The 18,672-nt window shown below is 44.0% G+C and overlaps 1 protein-coding gene across 2 annotated transcripts in view; it reads left to right on the top strand.

The window, feature by feature from the left end:
• Positions 1-267: 267 nt before the first annotated feature.
• KCNJ3 (potassium inwardly rectifying channel subfamily J member 3) overlaps positions 268-18,672 on the top strand; it is a 207,194-nt gene continuing 188,789 nt past the window's right edge. The window contains exons 1-2 of one of the 2 annotated variants that reach the window (XM_084642903.1): positions 268-2,368; positions 17,481-17,697. In XM_084642903.1, the coding sequence (XP_084499029.1) occupies positions 1,682-2,368; positions 17,481-17,697 (904 nt within the window). In that variant the 5' untranslated portion in view covers positions 268-1,681. The remainder of the gene's footprint in view (positions 2,369-17,480; positions 17,698-18,672) is intronic. The other variant, XM_084642904.1, reaches the window with a different exon arrangement.

The raw sequence follows: 18,672 nt of genomic DNA on the forward strand, positions 1-18,672 counted from the left end.
GCTGGAGGGGGAGTGTGAGGAGAGGTGAGAGACCTGAGGGAAAGGAGCAGCGCTGGGGTGTGGGGGGAAGCGGAGGGGTGTGAGGCAGGGAAAACGGAGGGTTTGAGAGGACAGAGAATTTAGGGAATATTTGGGGAGGAGGGCGGTGCACAGAGCGGGGAGGGAACATATTGCGGTACTGTGAGGGTCTTTGCGCCCCCCACGTGTGGGCAAAAATCACGTGGCGACTCTCTCATATGTTCTGCATTTGGCGGGGAGGGGGGGGACAACCCATTTGCACGGAGCGCTGCCTCAGCTGCTGCTGAGGTGCCACAATCGCGGCAGCTTGTCGGCTCCCAAGCCAGTGAGACGCGAGCCATAAACCGTAGCCCGATAGCCTCCTCCGTGGCAGTTGTTGCTCTGCGGGAGCCAGGGTAGGAGGGAGGCGGGTCCGGGAGCCGCTGGGGGGAGCCCCGTTGCTCTGGGGGCTCCGGGGTGGCGGTGCTGCCCGGCACTGCAGAGCCAAGTGAGGAGCAGCGGAGGTGCAGAGCAGGCAGGGGCAGGCGGGGCTCGCCGAGCTCCGCAGCTCCTCGCACGCGCCGCCGCGCGCACAGCTCCGGGGCCGCGGCCGCTGCCTCGCCACAGCGCGAGTCTCGCTGCCCGCTAGCATGAGGAGGAAAAGACCCCTGGAGCACGATTTCTGTTCCAGCTAAAAACCGGACCGGGAGCAACCGACAGGCTGTAACCCCCGCCCCGCGGCTTGCAGAGGAAGGGGAGAAGCTGCCAGCCCAACGGGGGGTCCTTCCTGCTGAGCTCCCTGGGGCTCTCTGCTTGCTACCAGCCGCCGCCGGGGGTAACGGGGGACCTGTATCTCAAGCCCTCCTGTAAGCCGCAGAACCGGGGCTGAGAAGAGAGGGGAGCAGCTCCTGAGGCGCAGCTAGGAAGCTGCCTCCTCCCGGGGATTGGGGCGCCTCGCCTGGTGCTCGCCGATCGCCTCTCCGTCCATGTGCTTGACTTGTGTCCGGCTGGGAGTGGCTGATAGTGAGAGCCCGGCCAGAAGGAGACTCCCTTGCTGCATCTTGCTGGGTGGGGGGATTAGGAAGGCTGCCCTTCCCCGTCTTTCTAGGGTTGCACTGAGCCTGGGAAGAGAGACCTTTGTGCCCGGTCCTCGCCAAAGGATAGCGCCGTGGAGGAGGAAGACAGGGAGGAGAGGGGCAAGTATCTGTCCCTCTCATTGCAGGCTTTGCGCCTAGTTTGCTCGGAATACATCTACTTTCCCCCTCTGACATGCAGGTGCAGCAGAGGGAAGTGGAATAAGGGAGATACAGAGCGAGCGAGCTGCACAAAGGTAAAACGGGACTGAATGTCTTTGTGTGGCTCTTGGTTTTAGGGGGGGGGAAGGGAAGGTTCTGCCTGTTAGGGAGCGATTGGAAAGTAAGGGGCTGCAGAAAGAAAAAGAGGAAGCATCTGAAAAAAGGAGGGGAGTGAGGAGAGAAGCAGGAAGGGAAAGAAAAGAGGAGGTAAGGAGAGGGAATAGGAAAGAGGAAGGGAGACGGAAGAATGCAGAAGGGCAGAGAAAGAGGCAGGGAGAGAGAGGAGCAGAAAAGTAGAGAGTGAAGGGGAGCAGCAGACCCTCCCCCCTTGTGCTGTTCAAGCCCAGAAGTGCCTCCTTTCTGGTGACTCTGGCTAGCCCCTCCGTATTATGTCTGCACTCCGAAGGAAATTCGGGGACGATTACCAGGTAGTGACCACCTCTTCCAGTGGCTCAGGCTTCCACCAGCAGCAAGCTGCAGCAGCAGCTCCTAGGAGAAAGAGGCAGCGATTTGTGGACAAGAATGGCCGTTGCAATGTGCAGCATGGCAACTTGGGCAGCGAGACAAGCCGCTACCTGTCGGACCTGTTCACCACCCTGGTGGACCTCAAGTGGCGCTGGAACCTCTTTATCTTCATCCTCACGTACACTGTGGCCTGGCTCTTCATGGCCTCCATGTGGTGGCTCATCGCTTACATGCGGGGTGATCTGAACAAAGCCCATGATGATAACTACACTCCCTGTGTGGCCAATGTCTACAATTTCCCCTCCGCCTTCCTGTTCTTTATTGAAACTGAGGCTACCATTGGGTATGGCTACCGTTATATCACTGACAAATGCCCCGAGGGCATCATCCTCTTCCTCTTCCAGTCCATCCTGGGCTCTATCGTGGATGCCTTCCTCATTGGCTGCATGTTTATCAAGATGTCACAGCCTAAGAAGCGGGCAGAGACACTGATGTTCAGTGAGCATGCTGTCATCTCCATGCGGGATGGCAAACTTACCCTTATGTTCAGGGTAGGCAACCTTCGCAACAGCCACATGGTCTCCGCGCAGATCCGCTGCAAGCTACTTAAAGTAAGTGCATAGTCCTGTTCTTGCCTTCTCCTTGGCGCTCAAACTTCCTCCTGAACGATTTATCTCTCCCCACAGCTCTTGTGCTGCTGTCTTCTTTGCAGAGCCCATCCAACTCCTCCTTCACTTTCCTCTTCTCTCTAGGACCTTCACACCATCTCTTCCTCCTCCTCTGCAGGATATTAACACCTCCTGCACATTCCACTGCTCCCCGTTGTCCTCATGCTGCCTCTTCCTTCATAGAGTACTCACATTTCACCCTCTCCCCAGAATTCTCTCACCTTTTCCTGAACCTTTCCCCAGTCCCTTGAAGCACTCACACCTTCTTCCCCTTTCACCAACCTCCTTCTCTCCCGACCACTCTCAGTTCCCCTTCTACTTTCCCACCTCTTCCAGAGAGCATTCAAGATTATTTCTCCACCTTACCACTTCTGACTTCAGTACCTTCCTCCTCTTCTCTCCAGAGCATTCCCTTTAGCACTGTCCTTTTTTCTGCTTCTCCTTCCTTTCTTCTCTTCCTTTACAGGACTCTCAGCCCCATCACCTTCCTCCTGAGCACTCCTTCCCCTTCTTTCTCCAGAGCACTTGCATTCCCACTCTATCCAGAATTCATCTTCATTCGTTCCTCCTTCATTTTCAAAGCATTAGTTTCCCAAGTCAGAGTTAATTTTTAAACTCCCCTCCATCCAGCTCAGTTTTTTAAATCAACATTTTTCTTTGTTCTTTGTGTGTCAATCTTTGGAGTATCTTACAAGCACAAGAGTATTTTCTACAGTTGGCCTTTAAGTTTTGGTCTCTGCATCCTTTACACTATAATTTGCTGTCAACACATTTCCAGTTTGGTTACTATGTCTATTCAGCACTGTAATGTGTGTGCATTTTATAGACAGAATAGGTAGATTCCTGCCCTTAACATTATGCAGCCTACATTTTGAGCTGTTAAGTAAACAGGATCTATTTTTTAAAAAAAGCAATCTCTATTCAGAATCTCTGGTTATTGTTTTACCTTTTGTTTTGTCAATTTTCTGCTGTATATTTTTTGAATAATATTGAGGGCTAATCACGGAGACCCTTTTTTGCGCAGATAGTTCATTAACTTCCTGGGAGGCCGAATCTCAAGATAGTGGGTTTTAAAATTGTATAGGTTTCAGAGTAACAGCCGTGTTAGTCTGTATTCGCAAAAAGAAAAGGAGGACTTGTGGCACCTTAGAGACTAACCAATTTATTAGAGCATGAGCTTTCGTGAGCTACAGCTCACTTAGTCTCTAAGGTGCCACAAGTACTCCTTTTCTTAAAATTGTATAGATGATTTGTAAGGAAAACTGACCATTTAACTGACATTTTAAATATAACTTAACATCCTTACAAACTTAGATTCAAATCAAATTTGGTCCAAAACCTAAAAACAATTTAAATATTTCTGTAGTGTTCCACAAGAAAAATTCTGTGGTAAACAGTACATATTTTAAAATATCCACCTGAAGTGTTTGCAGCTCAGACATTTCAGTATTTTTATAGGGCTTGATCTAAAACTCATTGAAGTCATTGGAGAGACTCCCACTGTCTTCAATGGGCTTTGGATGAAGCCCGTAGATCAGGGGTGGCCAACCTGCGGCTCTTCAGAAGTTAATCTGCGGCTCCTTGTACAGGCACCGACTCCAGGGCTGGAGCGACAGGCGCCAACTTTCCAATGTGCCCTGGGGCGCTCACTGCTCAACCCCTGGCTCTGCCACAGGCCCTGCCCCCACTCCACTCCTTCCCGCCCCCTCCTCTGAGCCTGCCATGACCTCACTCCTCCCCCTCCCTCCCACAGCCTTTTGCACACCACAAAACAGCTGATTGGGAGGTGCTGATTGGTGGGGCTGCAGGTGGGTGGGAGATGCTGGGAGCTGGGGGTGGAGGAGCTGATGCGGGGGCTGCTGATGTATTACTGTGGCTCTTTGGCAATGTACACTGGTAAATTCTGGCTCCTTCTCAGGCTCAGGTTGGCCACCCCTGCCCTACATCATAGTAGTCTGCAAATGAAATTGACTAAAATCTGACTATAAAATACTCATTGTCTAGGAAATGGATATTCACTATTCTAAAATATTGAAAACTAAAACATTTTTTTAATATTCTCGAGGGTTATTGGTAAGAGAGGTTAAGAGATCCCCACCCCCTGCCAAATTCTGTTCTCAGTTACACCTGTGCAAGCCCTTTAAAATCATGGTTTTAACTAAGGCCCCAGTCCTGCAATTTGAAAAGTGTTGGCAGAATCCCATTGATTTCCAAACAATGAGGCATATATGCCACAGTACGGTTATATGCGGAGGCTGCAACTTTATTAAAACTTTGTAAATTACCTGGAAGGGCTGTTCTAGAGCAGGTTTCAATTGATCGTCAATGGCTTCAGCTTGGCAGACGTGAGGGTAGAAGTGAGGGCTATGCCCATTCAGGCCTGCCCAGGAACCCTGGCTGGAAGCCAGGGTGCCAAACTGTTCCCCCTCTTCCATGCAGGAGGTAGAAGAGATGGGGGGACCTCACAGTGTGTGAGACATGAGAGCATACTCTCTTATTGTGCAATGCTGTGCTTGGGGTCCTTGCTCAAGCAGCCCATTGGGTTACATGGATCTCACCTCGGACCCTTTTGAATCCACCAACCGTACTAGAAACTTTTAAAGTCATGACAGATGTTATTTAAACCCTAAATCTGGACCTCCAGGATGCTGGCTGGAAGGTGAAAAATCCCACACAGAAATTTGACAGTTCTGTCATATGGGGAAAAATCCCTTCCAGAGCCTGAAGAAAACTTGGCAATCAGCTTTCTCCTGGCATCCTAAGAGATCTAGCTCACTAGAGAAGGGGGGGCCTGGAAAAGAGCCCAACATGGCTGCTCCCAAGCACCAAACAGACACAGCCTCCACCTTCTTGCTGCCCGGTAGGGGAGAAGTAATGAGCTGCCCCATCCCCACCCTCCATGTCCAATGGAAGCAGCAGTAGGCAGTACAGGGCCCCTCCCCCATCCCACAGCACAGGGAACGGGGGTGAGAAATGAGAAAGAAGCAGCACCTTCCCCCCTCTCCCATACACATATGCTATGGGGAGGGAGAACCTGGTGAAGTGCAGGAGCTGTGCGGCAGCTGCTCCTGCCTGAGCTCTCTCTCTCCCCCCCCACTTGTGGGGGTGTCCCCATTGCTCCTGGACCCATCAACGATGCACACTGCCTAGCCAGATGAGCACCAGTGAAAGTGTCACACTATATGGATTCAGTGGCAGGATTGTGGCATTTAGACCTGAACAAATGTTTCCAAATGAGATTATTCTCTATTTTCAGTAGTATTTGGAGAACTAGGTCCATAGTTATGTACTAATTCGTGGTAAAGTGTAACCTCCAACTATGGTGTTAGCGCACACATTGTCCTCAACTTCAGTGAATTTCTTATATGCATCATAGGATAGAAATGTTTAAAGAAATTATAGAAATTAAGTTGCTTCTTTATTACCCTGCCAGGATAATTTCCATAGATCAAAAATAAAACGTTACGGAGGTACTCTAACTTCCCCCCTTCGCAGATATTTTAGATCTTTTTGATACTGAAATCAGACATTAGTTATATATTTTCCGTATCTGGTTAAAGGGGATTGTTTTCTATTATCAGTTGTTTAAATTACTAGAATAAAATGTGTGAAATAGCCTGGTTGGTGTTCATTTAGTCTTTAGGGGGCACCAAAATAAACCATGGAACTGCTTTACATTATTAGGCTGTACTATCCAGTTAGAGGTTATGCTACTGATTTTAGCCCAACCTTATATTTAAATTAAATATTTTAAGGAGTTCAACCTTGAGGTACATTTCAATAACAATGCTGCTTTGTGAATTAAAAAGTTCTCCCTTTGTATAATTTTGGCATGCCCCTGCAAAGGATTATAAGAGGTGAAGCTGCTTTTAGAACTTGCCATGATTCCACAAAACTTAGCAAATATTACAGATGTGAGTGCATGACTCTATAATCACTTTTTGTGCTTGGTTTAGAAGAGTGAGCCAGTCCATGAGGGAGATTTATTGTGGAAATTTGTTGAATATAAATATTTCTGTGAAGAAAACTTGTCTTAGTATCAATTTAAATAAAATACCACATGCATTGTAATATGTAGAAATAAAATCACATAAAACCAGGCTACAATTAAAGGCATTATATTAAAAATTATACTGTAGAATGTTCATACATACTGTGCCACACAAACAGTAACAGTATGAGAGTTTGTTCATTATCGTAATTTTGGATGGATTGTGTCCCTGAGCTGACATGCATAGAGGGTGCTCTCCCCACTCACATTTCTCCCTGACTGTGGAATGATGAGGTGGTTTTGTGGAAATGTGTCCTCAATTTTTCAGATGTTGTGGAGCGCTCTCTGCAAGGATGGGGATGTGTGTGTGGAGTGTCCTAAAGGAGAAGGGTAAGTTAGGGGCCAGAAAATGGCTAGAAGCTATGTACACTGACCCCAACTAACTCTGCAGGGTGTACTCTGAAAAGTTTGTGAATCTCTCTTCACCATGGATCTTTGAACATGCGCAGGTTCTGGGAGCTGAGCCCAGAGCATGCTGGACAAAAGTTGGCTCCTAGATAGAATTATATGACAAAAAAATTCTGCAGTGAGAGTGATCTCGTAGGAAAAGGAAAACTTCAACGAAGAGTACTGATACGTGTAAATAGTCTTTTTAAAAAGTTTTCTATTCCAGTATAGTATTTGAAGGATATCCCACTATTTCAACATGGAAAACATTTTCCTATGATTTGTGTGACCTATGCTGGATTTTCTTTGTTTGGGGAACACAGGAGATTCATCTTAGAGGTTACTGAAACATTGTTTTATCCCAAGACAAAGTAATAAGATTGGAATCTCAAAGTTATGTCTACAGCTGGTTTAAAAAAAACCTTCTGTTAAGATGCTTATTTGATGGGAAATAGCTTTTTCAACAAATTAGAATTTTTCACAAAAATGTAAGTTGTTGAAATATTTTTGATTTTTGCTGAAAAACCAAAAAACTCAAAAACTAAAAGTTCTGGAAAACATTTGGTTTTGAGGTTTTTGAGGTTTGTTGACAAAACCCCAAAGATTTGGACAAAAGTGAAAACCATGTCATTTCTATTGACTCCTTTCTCTCCCGACCCCCTTTCCTCTGCCATAAATATATATTTCCCAGCCTGCTCTGGTTAACTCTGCCCATCATCATAATGGTCTTTTGAGATCACTGGCAAACTACAGTTCTATTGTTTAAAATAATGTAGGGGCCAGACGCTTGTACTCTTGTTCAGATTGAGTAGCACCTTGACTTTGTTAGGACCTCTTGTGGAATAATGGATTATATCACAGAAATGTAAAGATTCTGTAGTGTAACATTAGGGGTATCCTGACCCTACTTCAGGGTACTAGAGGGAGCACAGTGATGAACATCAAATGCAGGGTAGAGTGATTTCATATCATGGTTTGGACACCCATAGAACATTCTAGAGCTTTGATTAGACTTTCTCTGCCCTGTACTGAGTCGCTGTTTGCTCCAACCCTCTCCTTTCTCCTCCCTCACAATTGCTTCACCTCCGCTTCAATCCACCTGCCCTTCTTATCTTCTCCCCTGCTGTCTCTCTCCTTCCTTTGAATATTCCCTCTCCCTTCGCTTTTCTTTCCGTTTTTTAGCTTATTCCTCTTAAACCAAACCCCCTTTCTCCCCTCCCCTCACCTGAAAAAAAAATTGTGGAGCTAACATGTTTGCTACCATCACATTGTTCACTGTGTGTGTTATACCCCTTCCCTCACTCTAGGGTGACCAGACAGCAAATGTGAAAAATTGGGACAAGGGGTGGGGTAATAGGAGCCTATATAAGAAAAAGACCCCAAAATCGGGACAGTCCCTATAAAATTGGGACATCTGGTCACCTACCTCACTCTGTCTGTCTTGTCTATTTACACTGTGTGCTCTTTGGAATGGTGATTGTCTCTTACTCTGTGTGTAGAGTGTCTAGCCTAGGGGGTCTCAAACTCAAATGACCACGAAGGCCACATGAGGCTGCATCACTGACCCCCCCATGCTGCCCTGGCCCCGCCCACACTCCGCCCCTTCCATGAGGCCCCGCCCCTTCCATGAGGCCCTGCCCCTGCCCCACCTCTTCCCAGCCCCCATTCCAACTCCTTCTTTGAAATTCCCACCCCAACTCTGTCCCATCCCTGCCCCCAGAAGGTGTAGGAGGAGTGCGGGGTGCAGCAGGGGGCTCAGGACAGGGGGCTCAGGGTGCAGGAGGGGTGTGGGGTGCGGCAGGGAGGTTGGGGTGCAGGAGGGGTTTGGTGGGTGGGCTCCGGCCCAGCGTGCACAGCAGGCTCCCCACCTGCCTGCCTGTCCTACCCCTGTGCCGCTCCAGGAAGCAGCTGGAACCTGGGGGCTTGGGGGTGGGGGGCACAGGGGTCTGTGTGTTGCCCTGGCCGCGCCTTCAGGCACCGCTCCCCACAGCTCCCATTGGTTGGGAACGGGGAACCGTGGCCAATAGGAGCTTCGGGGAGGTACCTGGAGGAGCGGCCAGGGAAACACACAGATCCCTGTGTCCCCCCTCTCCCAGGTCCCGGCTGCTTCCTGGAGCAGCGTGGGGGCAGGGTAGGCAGGCAGGCGGGGAACCTGCCCTTGCCCCTCGTGCGCGCCGGGCCGGCCAGAGCTGTTCTAGGTAAACGCTGGGGACTGCGGGGAGCTGGCGGGCAGCAGAAAATAACTCCGTGGTCCGCGTGTTTGAGACCCCTGGTCTAGCCCAATGGGGTTCCATTCTTATTTCATTCTTAGACACTACTATAGAAGACTTTATTTTTAATAAAAATTAGCTTCAGGCTTTGTCAAGCAAATTTGAAAATGTCATTGTAACATCATATTAAAACTTATAATGAACCAGATTATAAATGTTGGGTTTTCAAAAATGCAAATTAAGGCTCTGATCCTAGAAACATGTACATAGGTAACTTTATTCCTATGAATACACCACTTGACTTCAGTGGGACAACCAGTGTGCTTAAAGTTTAAGCATGTGCAAAAACGTTTGCGGCAGCAGCCATTAAAATTGCATTTTATTAAAACCAGTCTTTGTAGCATAAAATATTGTCATGCAGAACAAAATAGCTTTAGCATTAACAATGAAAAGTAATTTAGACTTTCAATACATTAGCAAAGTTATTGGTGAACTTTTTTTATGCACATAGACCAAAATTTTCAAAAATAGGAGCCTAAAATTAGGATCCTAAACCCTAGGATTTAGGGAGCTGAGGGTGGGATTTTCCAAAGCACCTAAGTCCCATTGACTTCAAACTGTGAATTTTGGTAGAGAAATATGGCCTGGTCTAAGTATTTCAGCCTTCTTGACTTGTGGAAGTTTAATATATCAGAAAGTGGCAGATATAACATGGACTGTTCGCTTATTGGTTTTGTGTCTGAATTTGTTTTGTTCATAATAAGAGAGGCATTGAAACCTTGGACTTTTCCTTTTCAGCACAGATGAGGAATTTAAGTGTGAAACTTTTTAGTAAAAAAAAATAAAATAAAAAAATTTCCATGTAAATCTGAAATTCTGCTAACATTTACTACTATGACTAATGAAATTCTAACACCACTACACAGAGTTCGGAAACTAATTAAAGAAACAACCACAAAACATCTACATTAGCAGTTTAAAGTGGTAAGAAAGTAAAGAACTAGAAAAATGGAAATTAAAAAAAACCTGATCTAAATATAATCAATTTAAATAAAAATCATTATTTAACATTTTTTAAATGTCAGGTTTTAAATTATTTTTAAAAAATCATGATTTTATCTACACTGACCAGCTGCTGATCCATTAGGACAAGTGGCTGAAGAGGGAGAGGGAGTGGGTGGAGCCATGGCTCTTGCTCCTTCAGCCTACTGAGTTGGTCAACCACTTGGGAACATGCTGTGTATTGAAAGGGTGCAGCAAATTGCTCCCCACTTCCAGTACAACCGGGATGCTCCTGACTCTATTTGTGGGTTGGTGCTATTACACGCTACTCCTTATTTGGGATATACATATAATGCAGTAAAGCATCAAGAGGTTTGCAAGGCTGTTAAGTATCGTGCATCTTCCATGATCTTCTCAGTATTTGCAATCTCAGAAAATCAAAAATCCTGAGCTGAACCCTCTCGAGATCAAAAACCATGAAGCAGAGCTCAAAACCTCATGAGATTTGCCCAACAAATCCTGAGATTTTTAGAACAGTAGTTCTCAAAGCTGGTCCGCCGCTTGTTCAGGGAAAGCTCCTGGCGGGCCGGGCCGGTTTGTTTACCTGCCGCATCTGCAGGTTCGGCTGATCGTGGCTCTCACTGGCAGCGGTTCACCACTCCAGGCCAATGGAGGCTGCGGGAAGGGCGGCCAGCACATCCCTTGGCCCACGCTGCTTCCCGCAATCCCCATTGGCCTGGAGCGGTGGACTGTGAACAAGTGGTGGACTGGCTTTGAGCACCACTGTTTTAGAAACATCATCAAACCATGTTTTTTAGTCTTTTGACTTTTTAATTCCCCTCTACTCTTCTGGCTATGTGTGTGAGATAATTTCAGGTTGAAAAGTCAACCTTTAATGCACACAAAAAAGCCTCTTCCTGGCTGCTCAGATGGAGACTTCACTTACCTCTCCTCACCCCTAAGCTGTGGCAACTTCCGTACATTTTCTTTTAATATCTTGACTCCCTCCTGCCTTGATGCCCCCTGGAGCTTCTCTTCTTCCCTGGACCCAGGAGTACCACTTCTTCAGCTCTCCCTCTCCCTTGCCTTACTGCCCCCCAGGATTTCTCTGCCTGGATTCCAACCAACACAGCGTTCCCCTGGCTGCTTTGGGAGGACTCCCCTTTCCCACAGCTACCACCAGGCTGGGAGAGTTGCCGCCTCCATCTCCCACCCCATCACTGTTCTCTGCATCCCCTTCAACCTCCCTCCTCTCTCCATTCCCTCTGCAACTCCTACATTTGCCTCCTTCTCCCCCCACCCACCCCATATCCTTTATTAAGGACAGCCTCACTTCCACATGCATCTGGATTGTAGGGAAATGGTGGCCATCTTGCTGGCTTCAGCCCCACTGGCAGTAGTAGGAGATGGTGGCCATTTTGAATATTTATGAAAATTAATAAGTTGTCAATGTCAGCCTTTCATTATTTTTTTCATGAGACAGGTAAGTGAACACCCCCAAATCGCTAGTCATGATAAAATGGAGAGAGGTGGCAATACTGCACTCTCATTCAGCTACCCTGTTGTGCTGTAGCTCAGCTGAGATCTCCTGTGTCCATCATGGTCATAGAAGTTGCTGCTGCAGGCCACCAAGGGCTGCTGTGTAACCTGCCGAGCAGGCAGCCAGGAGGCCTCCATATCTACTCTCTTTCTGGCTTCCCCTACTGGATCCAGGGAGAGATGCTGCTGGGAGGGTTTAGGCAGTGGCAGCAGGTGTGGGGAAAAGCCCAGCTTTACCTCAGACAGCTCTATGCAGCAACTAACTATCCCCTACAGCCTTCAGCATCCATCTTAGCTAGCTTAACATTCCCCAGACTTTCTGCAGCATGCACCCCCTCCATCCCCACACACACACTCCCTCATCCATGACTTTTCAGTTTTGTGTAGCTCCATGCCCCACCTCCGTCAGTGCTTAAGGCAGCTTGTGTTGCCTATAAACTGAAGTTTATGGTTGTATGCAAAGTATTTTCAGCTATTCAAAGTGCATACAAAACACAGTGGAGTAGCGCCAATTTTGACAGCTACTGATTTAGATGCCATCATGTCGTAACCATGTCACCAAGTTAAGTACAGCACCCTTATTCAGTTGCATTGTGTTTTTACAAGACTGCTAACAAAAACAATTCCTTTCCAAAACTGTCTGGTGGCCCACCTGTATGTTTTTGGCAAAATATTGTTCCTTTGAGAAGCACAGACAAGGATATTTATACAGATGTGTTTTAGATGTTTAATTTGATTTGATATATTTACATAAAGCTCATTGTTTTGTGGTAGGATGTGATAGCAGAGGCAACTCAGTCACTTCTATCTATGATGGATTTGAATTCATTGTCGTATTGGAATCCTGTTTTAATAAAATGCAATAAAATCTCTTGGGCTTTTCTCACCCCACCCCATATTTCACAGCTAAAACTTCAGGGCTATAAAATATAACCTGTGATTACATATGAATCTGAAATATGATTTTCTTAGAGACTGGCTTTGGGTTTTTTGGTATAGTTTTAAAATGTATAGGACCAAATCCTGAGAGGGGACCATAAAAAATAAACAGGCAATTATATCACAGAACAAACATTTTACAAAGGGTTCTGGTGATGTTATAAACTATTATGTTAAAACATGAGTATCCAATCTCAAAATGGAATTATAGCACTATCATTTAAAAATTCAAACAGATGCTTCAGAGTGCTAGACCTGTGGCTTTCATGGTTCTTGCTCTTCCACTGCTCCTATTTTGGTTAACCCTGAAATTTCACAGAGAATTCCTCATTTGTCTCTCTCTCTCCCCCTGAACACCCCGTTTCTGACCCTCTGTTCCACTGCCTATCTGAAAGGATCTTTAGGTTTCAGAGGCTTTTAATATACAGCTGCCAGAGCAGAGTCCTCTGTTGCTTAAAAGCTGGATCTTTCTCTCAGGGCAACTAGTATGACTTCCTCCGGTGCCATAAATGGTCGGATTTTGTAATTCACTGCTATGCTGACTATAATACATTCAACATTACAATCCAAGGGTGTGTGTGTGTGTATATATTAAATATATGCAGATATAGTGTATAGTTTTATGTAAATGTTTATGGTCCCAGTATAACTAATTACTGATGCCTTCTGCATTATAACAACAAAAGACATAATTAGAGGAAATAATACAAGCTGGATCCTGCCAACATTTAAGAATGTAACTTTATCAGTGTGTGTAATCCCCTTGAGTTAAATAAGACTATCCATGTTAGTTGTGTGCAAAGTAAAGTTGCATGCAAGATCTGGCCTACATCAGTAATGAATAGTTTTAAAAGGTATTAAAATATTACTTTAAACTAGAAACTTCATTTTGGTCACTTATATCAAAAGTTGGTATTTGCAGATGTGCCAGTTTTTGATTTAGTTCACTTTTACTTAGAAAAAATAACTTCTCTGTTTTATGAGGTAAAGTCAACAACAAACCGTGGTTACCAGCAAAGGCTACAGTGGTCTGTGCTAGCCAGCATAGTCAGAGCACTAAGAAAGAGAAATAAAGAATCAGAGCAACAGCAGGAGGTGGGAGAGAAGAAGGGAAAAATATGGCAGAGCAGCAGGAAAGGAGGTGTATTGAGTCAATAGGAAGAGAAGAAGGAGGGTGATATATGGTAACAAATTGCAAAGTGTCCTTTGTTACTATACATCATATGTAAATTAGTAATCCAAAAATTATATTAAGATTCAATTTTTGTGCGAGATCATGGCTATATTAACAAACCACTTGCATTTCACTCAATTTATTGCCTGAGCCACTCGATGAAATTAAGTACATAAAGTTGTTATATTTAGATCTTGAAGGTAGGATAATTTTCTCTTTATAAGCTGGTAATTTACAAGGTTAAAACTAACTGGAAATAAAATGGAAGATTCCTTCATATATTATCAGGCCAGAAGGAACCATTGTGGTCATCTAGTCCAGTGGTTCTCAAAGCCGGTCTGCCGCTTGTTCAGGGAAAGCCCCTGGTGGGCCGGGTCGATTTGTTTACCTGCCACGTCTGCAGGTTTGGCCGATCGCGGCTCCCACTGGCCGCGGTTCGCTGCTCCAGGCCAATGGGGGTTGCAGGAAGGGTGGCCAGCACATCCGTCGGCCCGCACTGCTTCCCGCAGCCCCCATTGGCCTGGAGTGGCGAACTGCAGCCTGTGGGAGCCACGATCGGCCGAACCTGCAGACGCGGCAGGTAAACAAATTGGCCTGGCCCGCCAGTGGTTTTCCCTGAACAAGAGGCGGACCGGCTTTGAGAATCACTGTTGTAGTCTGACCTCTTGTATGACACTGGTGTTAGTATTTCCCTGAATGATTCCTATTTGAACTAGAGCATATCCCGTAGAAAAACATCTTGATTGTCAAATGTCCAGTGATGAAAAGTCTAACACAGCCCTTGATAAGATGTTCCAATGGTTAATTATCCTCTTTTAAAATTTGTGCGCTATATTTCTAATCTGAAAATGGTCCAATCTTGTTTAAATTAAATTTAAATTTTATACATGTGAGTAGCCACATGTGTTCTTACTCATGAAAGTAAGGCCAAGGGACTACTTGTGTGAGTAAGAACTCATCACCTGGGAAAAAGGTTTTCCAGAACAAACCTTAAATGAGTATCATAAACTTGAAATCTAGTCAAATTTTAATAAATGTGTTAAAAGTGGTTTCTGATTCTATACCTGTCCTTGAATCCCTCTGCCAATTTTTGTGGTTTTTACCATTACATTTTCCTATTAAACAAAACATTTTCCCTCACATCCTCTGTTGCAGAGTGAATAATTTTCACAAACAGAAAGAAAACTGACAAGCTAAGGCTCCAAACCTGCCTTTGCACAAGAGGAGTGCTGTGTCCATGCAGATCCCATTGTAGAACTGGGCAACGTAAACAAAGTGGAAAATCACATTTTGGTCTGCAGCATTTTAACCAATGATGCTACAATACCTAAACTTACTGTAACTGAAAGAAAAACAATTTTCCCTAAATTTTGAAGTATGTACGTTTGAATAATAGACAAAAAATGTAGCCTATAAAGCAAAAGTTTCAATTAAATCAGATTAAAAAGTGTCTTTCACAGCACTGGAATGATATTTTTCATCTTTATGGTTACAGCCATAAAATATGACTTTTTTTTTTAAAGTGTTAAACTCGGAAGGTTTACGTTTTTTAAGCAATGTTGCTGCCTTATACAGATAGATTAAGATGATCAGAAATGGAAAAAAAAGTGACAGTTGTCATCAACATTTTGAAATCTGTGAATTTTTCCAAACTGCTTTAAAATAGATTCCAGTTGAATCTTGATTTGCAGAATTGCCTTTGATATTGCAATTCTGCTACCTACCAAATAGCTTTCATAACGACTTGACATTAAACCTAGAAAGCTTGCATCCTGTTTTCCCTTGTTCACTAACAAACAGAATCATGCAAAAGAATAACATGAAGGAGGACATATGACCTGTTTTTGATAAAAGGCAGTTTTAGCTGTTGGTGTTAGTCTTGTGATATATTTTAAATATAAAACAAAGCATAGAGAAAAATTGAAGGGCTTGTCACCATTGCCATGCAGTTTGAACTATGGGGCTATGAATAGCAATGTGCACCAAAGTGCTGCACTGTAACTCCCCTGTGTGGATGCTGCTGGCACAAACTAAAAGGTTCCTAGTTCATATTAATGTAATCCTCTTCAGACAGTATTACATTAAAGTGATCTAGGAACCTTTTCATTCACACCTGAATCATCCACATGAGGGAGTTTGAGTGTAGCACTTTGGTGTACAGTGCTATTCAGGCCACCGTAGTCTGAACTTCAGGGCAGTGTAGAAGTGCCCTGAGAATCTATACATCATATAATAATAAACCCCACAGGCTTTATTTGCAACTTATAATTACCAGTGTACATTTAGATATGGTGAAATTTACCCAGCTTCTTTAGAGACACAGAAGTTGCTAATGCTGGAGAACTGCTATGGTTATGATGCATCAGACAAGGAAAGAGGACTCCATGCTCCTTGTATGCAATAGAGTTGGGCTCCAAGACTGCATTGTGAAGGGCAGTGGGAGGTGTCGTGTTTTGGTGGCAGGCATAGCTAGTGCGTTTGAGATTAAACAGATGTTAGTTCAGGTGCTGAAATAGTAATGACCTGCAAAGTTTAACTTAAATATGCAGATTTTTTTAAACTAGGTTCATTTGAGCTGAGACCTTGAACTTCAACATTCAGCTCAGAATATTTTTACAGATTTGTTTTGAGGTTCTTCAAATACAGTTTATAGGAAAGAAGTTGAAACCATTAACTACAACAACAAACACCGCTCTACTCTGTGATTATGTAGTTATGCACACTGAGTATGTAGTTATAGAGTAAAAACTTCTAAGGGAATACTTTAAAATATGTTTTCTACTCACTTTTACACTGCCATTAATCATTGTTAATCAGCTTCCATACACCTATATTTTGTTGAGCAGCCCATTAATATGTTTAAATGCAGTAGATGTATGAAATAAGTTTATTATAATAGGCCTGTAAGTGGACTTCTGACTCTTTGGTCTTCTCGGATACATTCTGTAGCATGCAGTGGTTTTATATTACACTTTAACATATATACACCAGTTGGTAATAGGTTAAACTTGTAGGAAGGGCAATGTAACACACTCTGGCTGCACAGATACTTATTAATGGCCTGAATCTGCCACCCTGACTTTCAGGGAGTAGTCCCTTACATGTGACTAGTCCCATGGACTTGATTGCAACCACTTGCCTAGTAGTAGCAGGGCTCTAATTAAGGGTACTCTTCAAATTTCCTTTCAGCTGTTTTTGTGGCTTTTCAATGAACTCTTGCTGCTTTTCTCGGGGGCCCCCTAGTCAAACATGCACATTTACACTCTGTAGTCTGAGCTATGGGAGGAGCTGCCCCTACATGAATACTTCATTTGACTGAGCTGTTCTGTAAAATTAGGGCTGTGAATGAGCTGCAGAATTAGATTAAAGGCACATTTATTTTACTCTGATTTTATTTCCTGACTTTTCAGTGTGGCAGTGTCCTGGTGGCAGAACCACCACTGCCGTACACCCACTTCTGTAATTTGTGTGAACAGACATTTTGGGGCCAGGCATTTTTCCAAAGCTCTTGAGTTAGTGAGCTGTAATTATAGTTAGATGTATATTGTAAATAATTCATGCATGTTCTATATGAACAACATTGGGTTTCTGCCTGGTTTTCTGTAACATAGCAGCGTAATGATTTGTTTGGATTTTGTCTCAGATGATTGATAATGCAAAGTGTTGGCAATGATGTGAATTGCTTTCAGGCTGTCTCGAAAATTGCTGTACTAGAGGTGATTTCTTCTCTTTTTTTTCTGCATGCTTGTCTAGTCTCGGCAGACACCTGAGGGCGAGTTCCTCCCTCTCGATCAACTTGAACTGGATGTAGGTTTTAGCACAGGGGCAGATCAACTTTTTCTTGTTTCCCCGCTTACAATCTGCCATGTGATTGATGCCAAAAGCCCCTTCTATGACCTCTCTCAGCGAAGCATGCAAACTGAACAGTTTGAGATTGTCGTCATCCTAGAGGGCATTGTGGAAACAACTGGTGAGTAAAAAAAAACAAAACAAAAACAACCACCCAGCAAAAATTATGTTTGTATATATTTTATAATTGTGTTGCTTTTTCCAAAAGCGAAATAGATTTTTACAATGGCTTTTATTCTGTTGTCGTAGAATGTCATTAATGAATACAAGGTTACTGTACACCTATTTTCATATGAACTACATATTATTTGAGAGATTGTTTTGAAAACTAAAATGTATGTTTTATAAATATGCATCTGCGTGCCCAAGATGGTTGGTAAGCTAATACAATAACAGTAAATATCTGTAGAAATTGATTCAGCTGCTCAGTTGTGCCTGTATCGGGCCTTTTGGAAAGTAGAAAATAAATGACAGATGCATGCAGGTCTGTTCTCTTTGCAGTCTTTACTGTAGAATAATGTATTTTATGTTTGCTGCAAGGTACATGCATGATTGTGTTGGAGTTACTAGTGGACAGACTCGCCAGTATGCTTGCGTGCATGCTGATAAGCATGGCTTCAATGGGAGAATATTTAGAGATAATACATTTAGGAAAATATTCTATTTACTATTTTTTCAGTTCATATTTTTGTTTTTAAATATTTTTGTACTACCCAAATGTAATAGGGGGGAAATATTTAAAATAAAGAGAAACTTTTGATATTAGATTCCTTCTAAATGGGAAAAGTACACTGTGTGCATAAACAAGGGAGTATATTTTATGAAGAATTTATGCCACTAACTGTATTTTTAATCCAAACATACTGTTCTAATCCTGAACATTGTCAGCAGTAATGTAATTTGAATACACCACCTTTGGTTCCAAAAAATACCAGTTTTTTGAGGATGGAATATTGAATAATATAGGGCCATGAGCGTTTGGACAAGAGTGAACGTGCACAGAGGTTGTGGCAGGATAGAAGCCAGAGGGACTAAGCTCGCAGTCCTTGAATAAATTCAGTTCAGCTTTCACTGAAGTCAGTGAGAGTAGAATTAG

Source organism: Lepidochelys olivacea, assembly GCF_965140295.1.
Source record: "Lepidochelys olivacea isolate rLepOli2 genome assembly, chromosome: 11".
NCBI lineage: Eukaryota > Metazoa > Chordata > Testudines > Cheloniidae > Lepidochelys > Lepidochelys olivacea.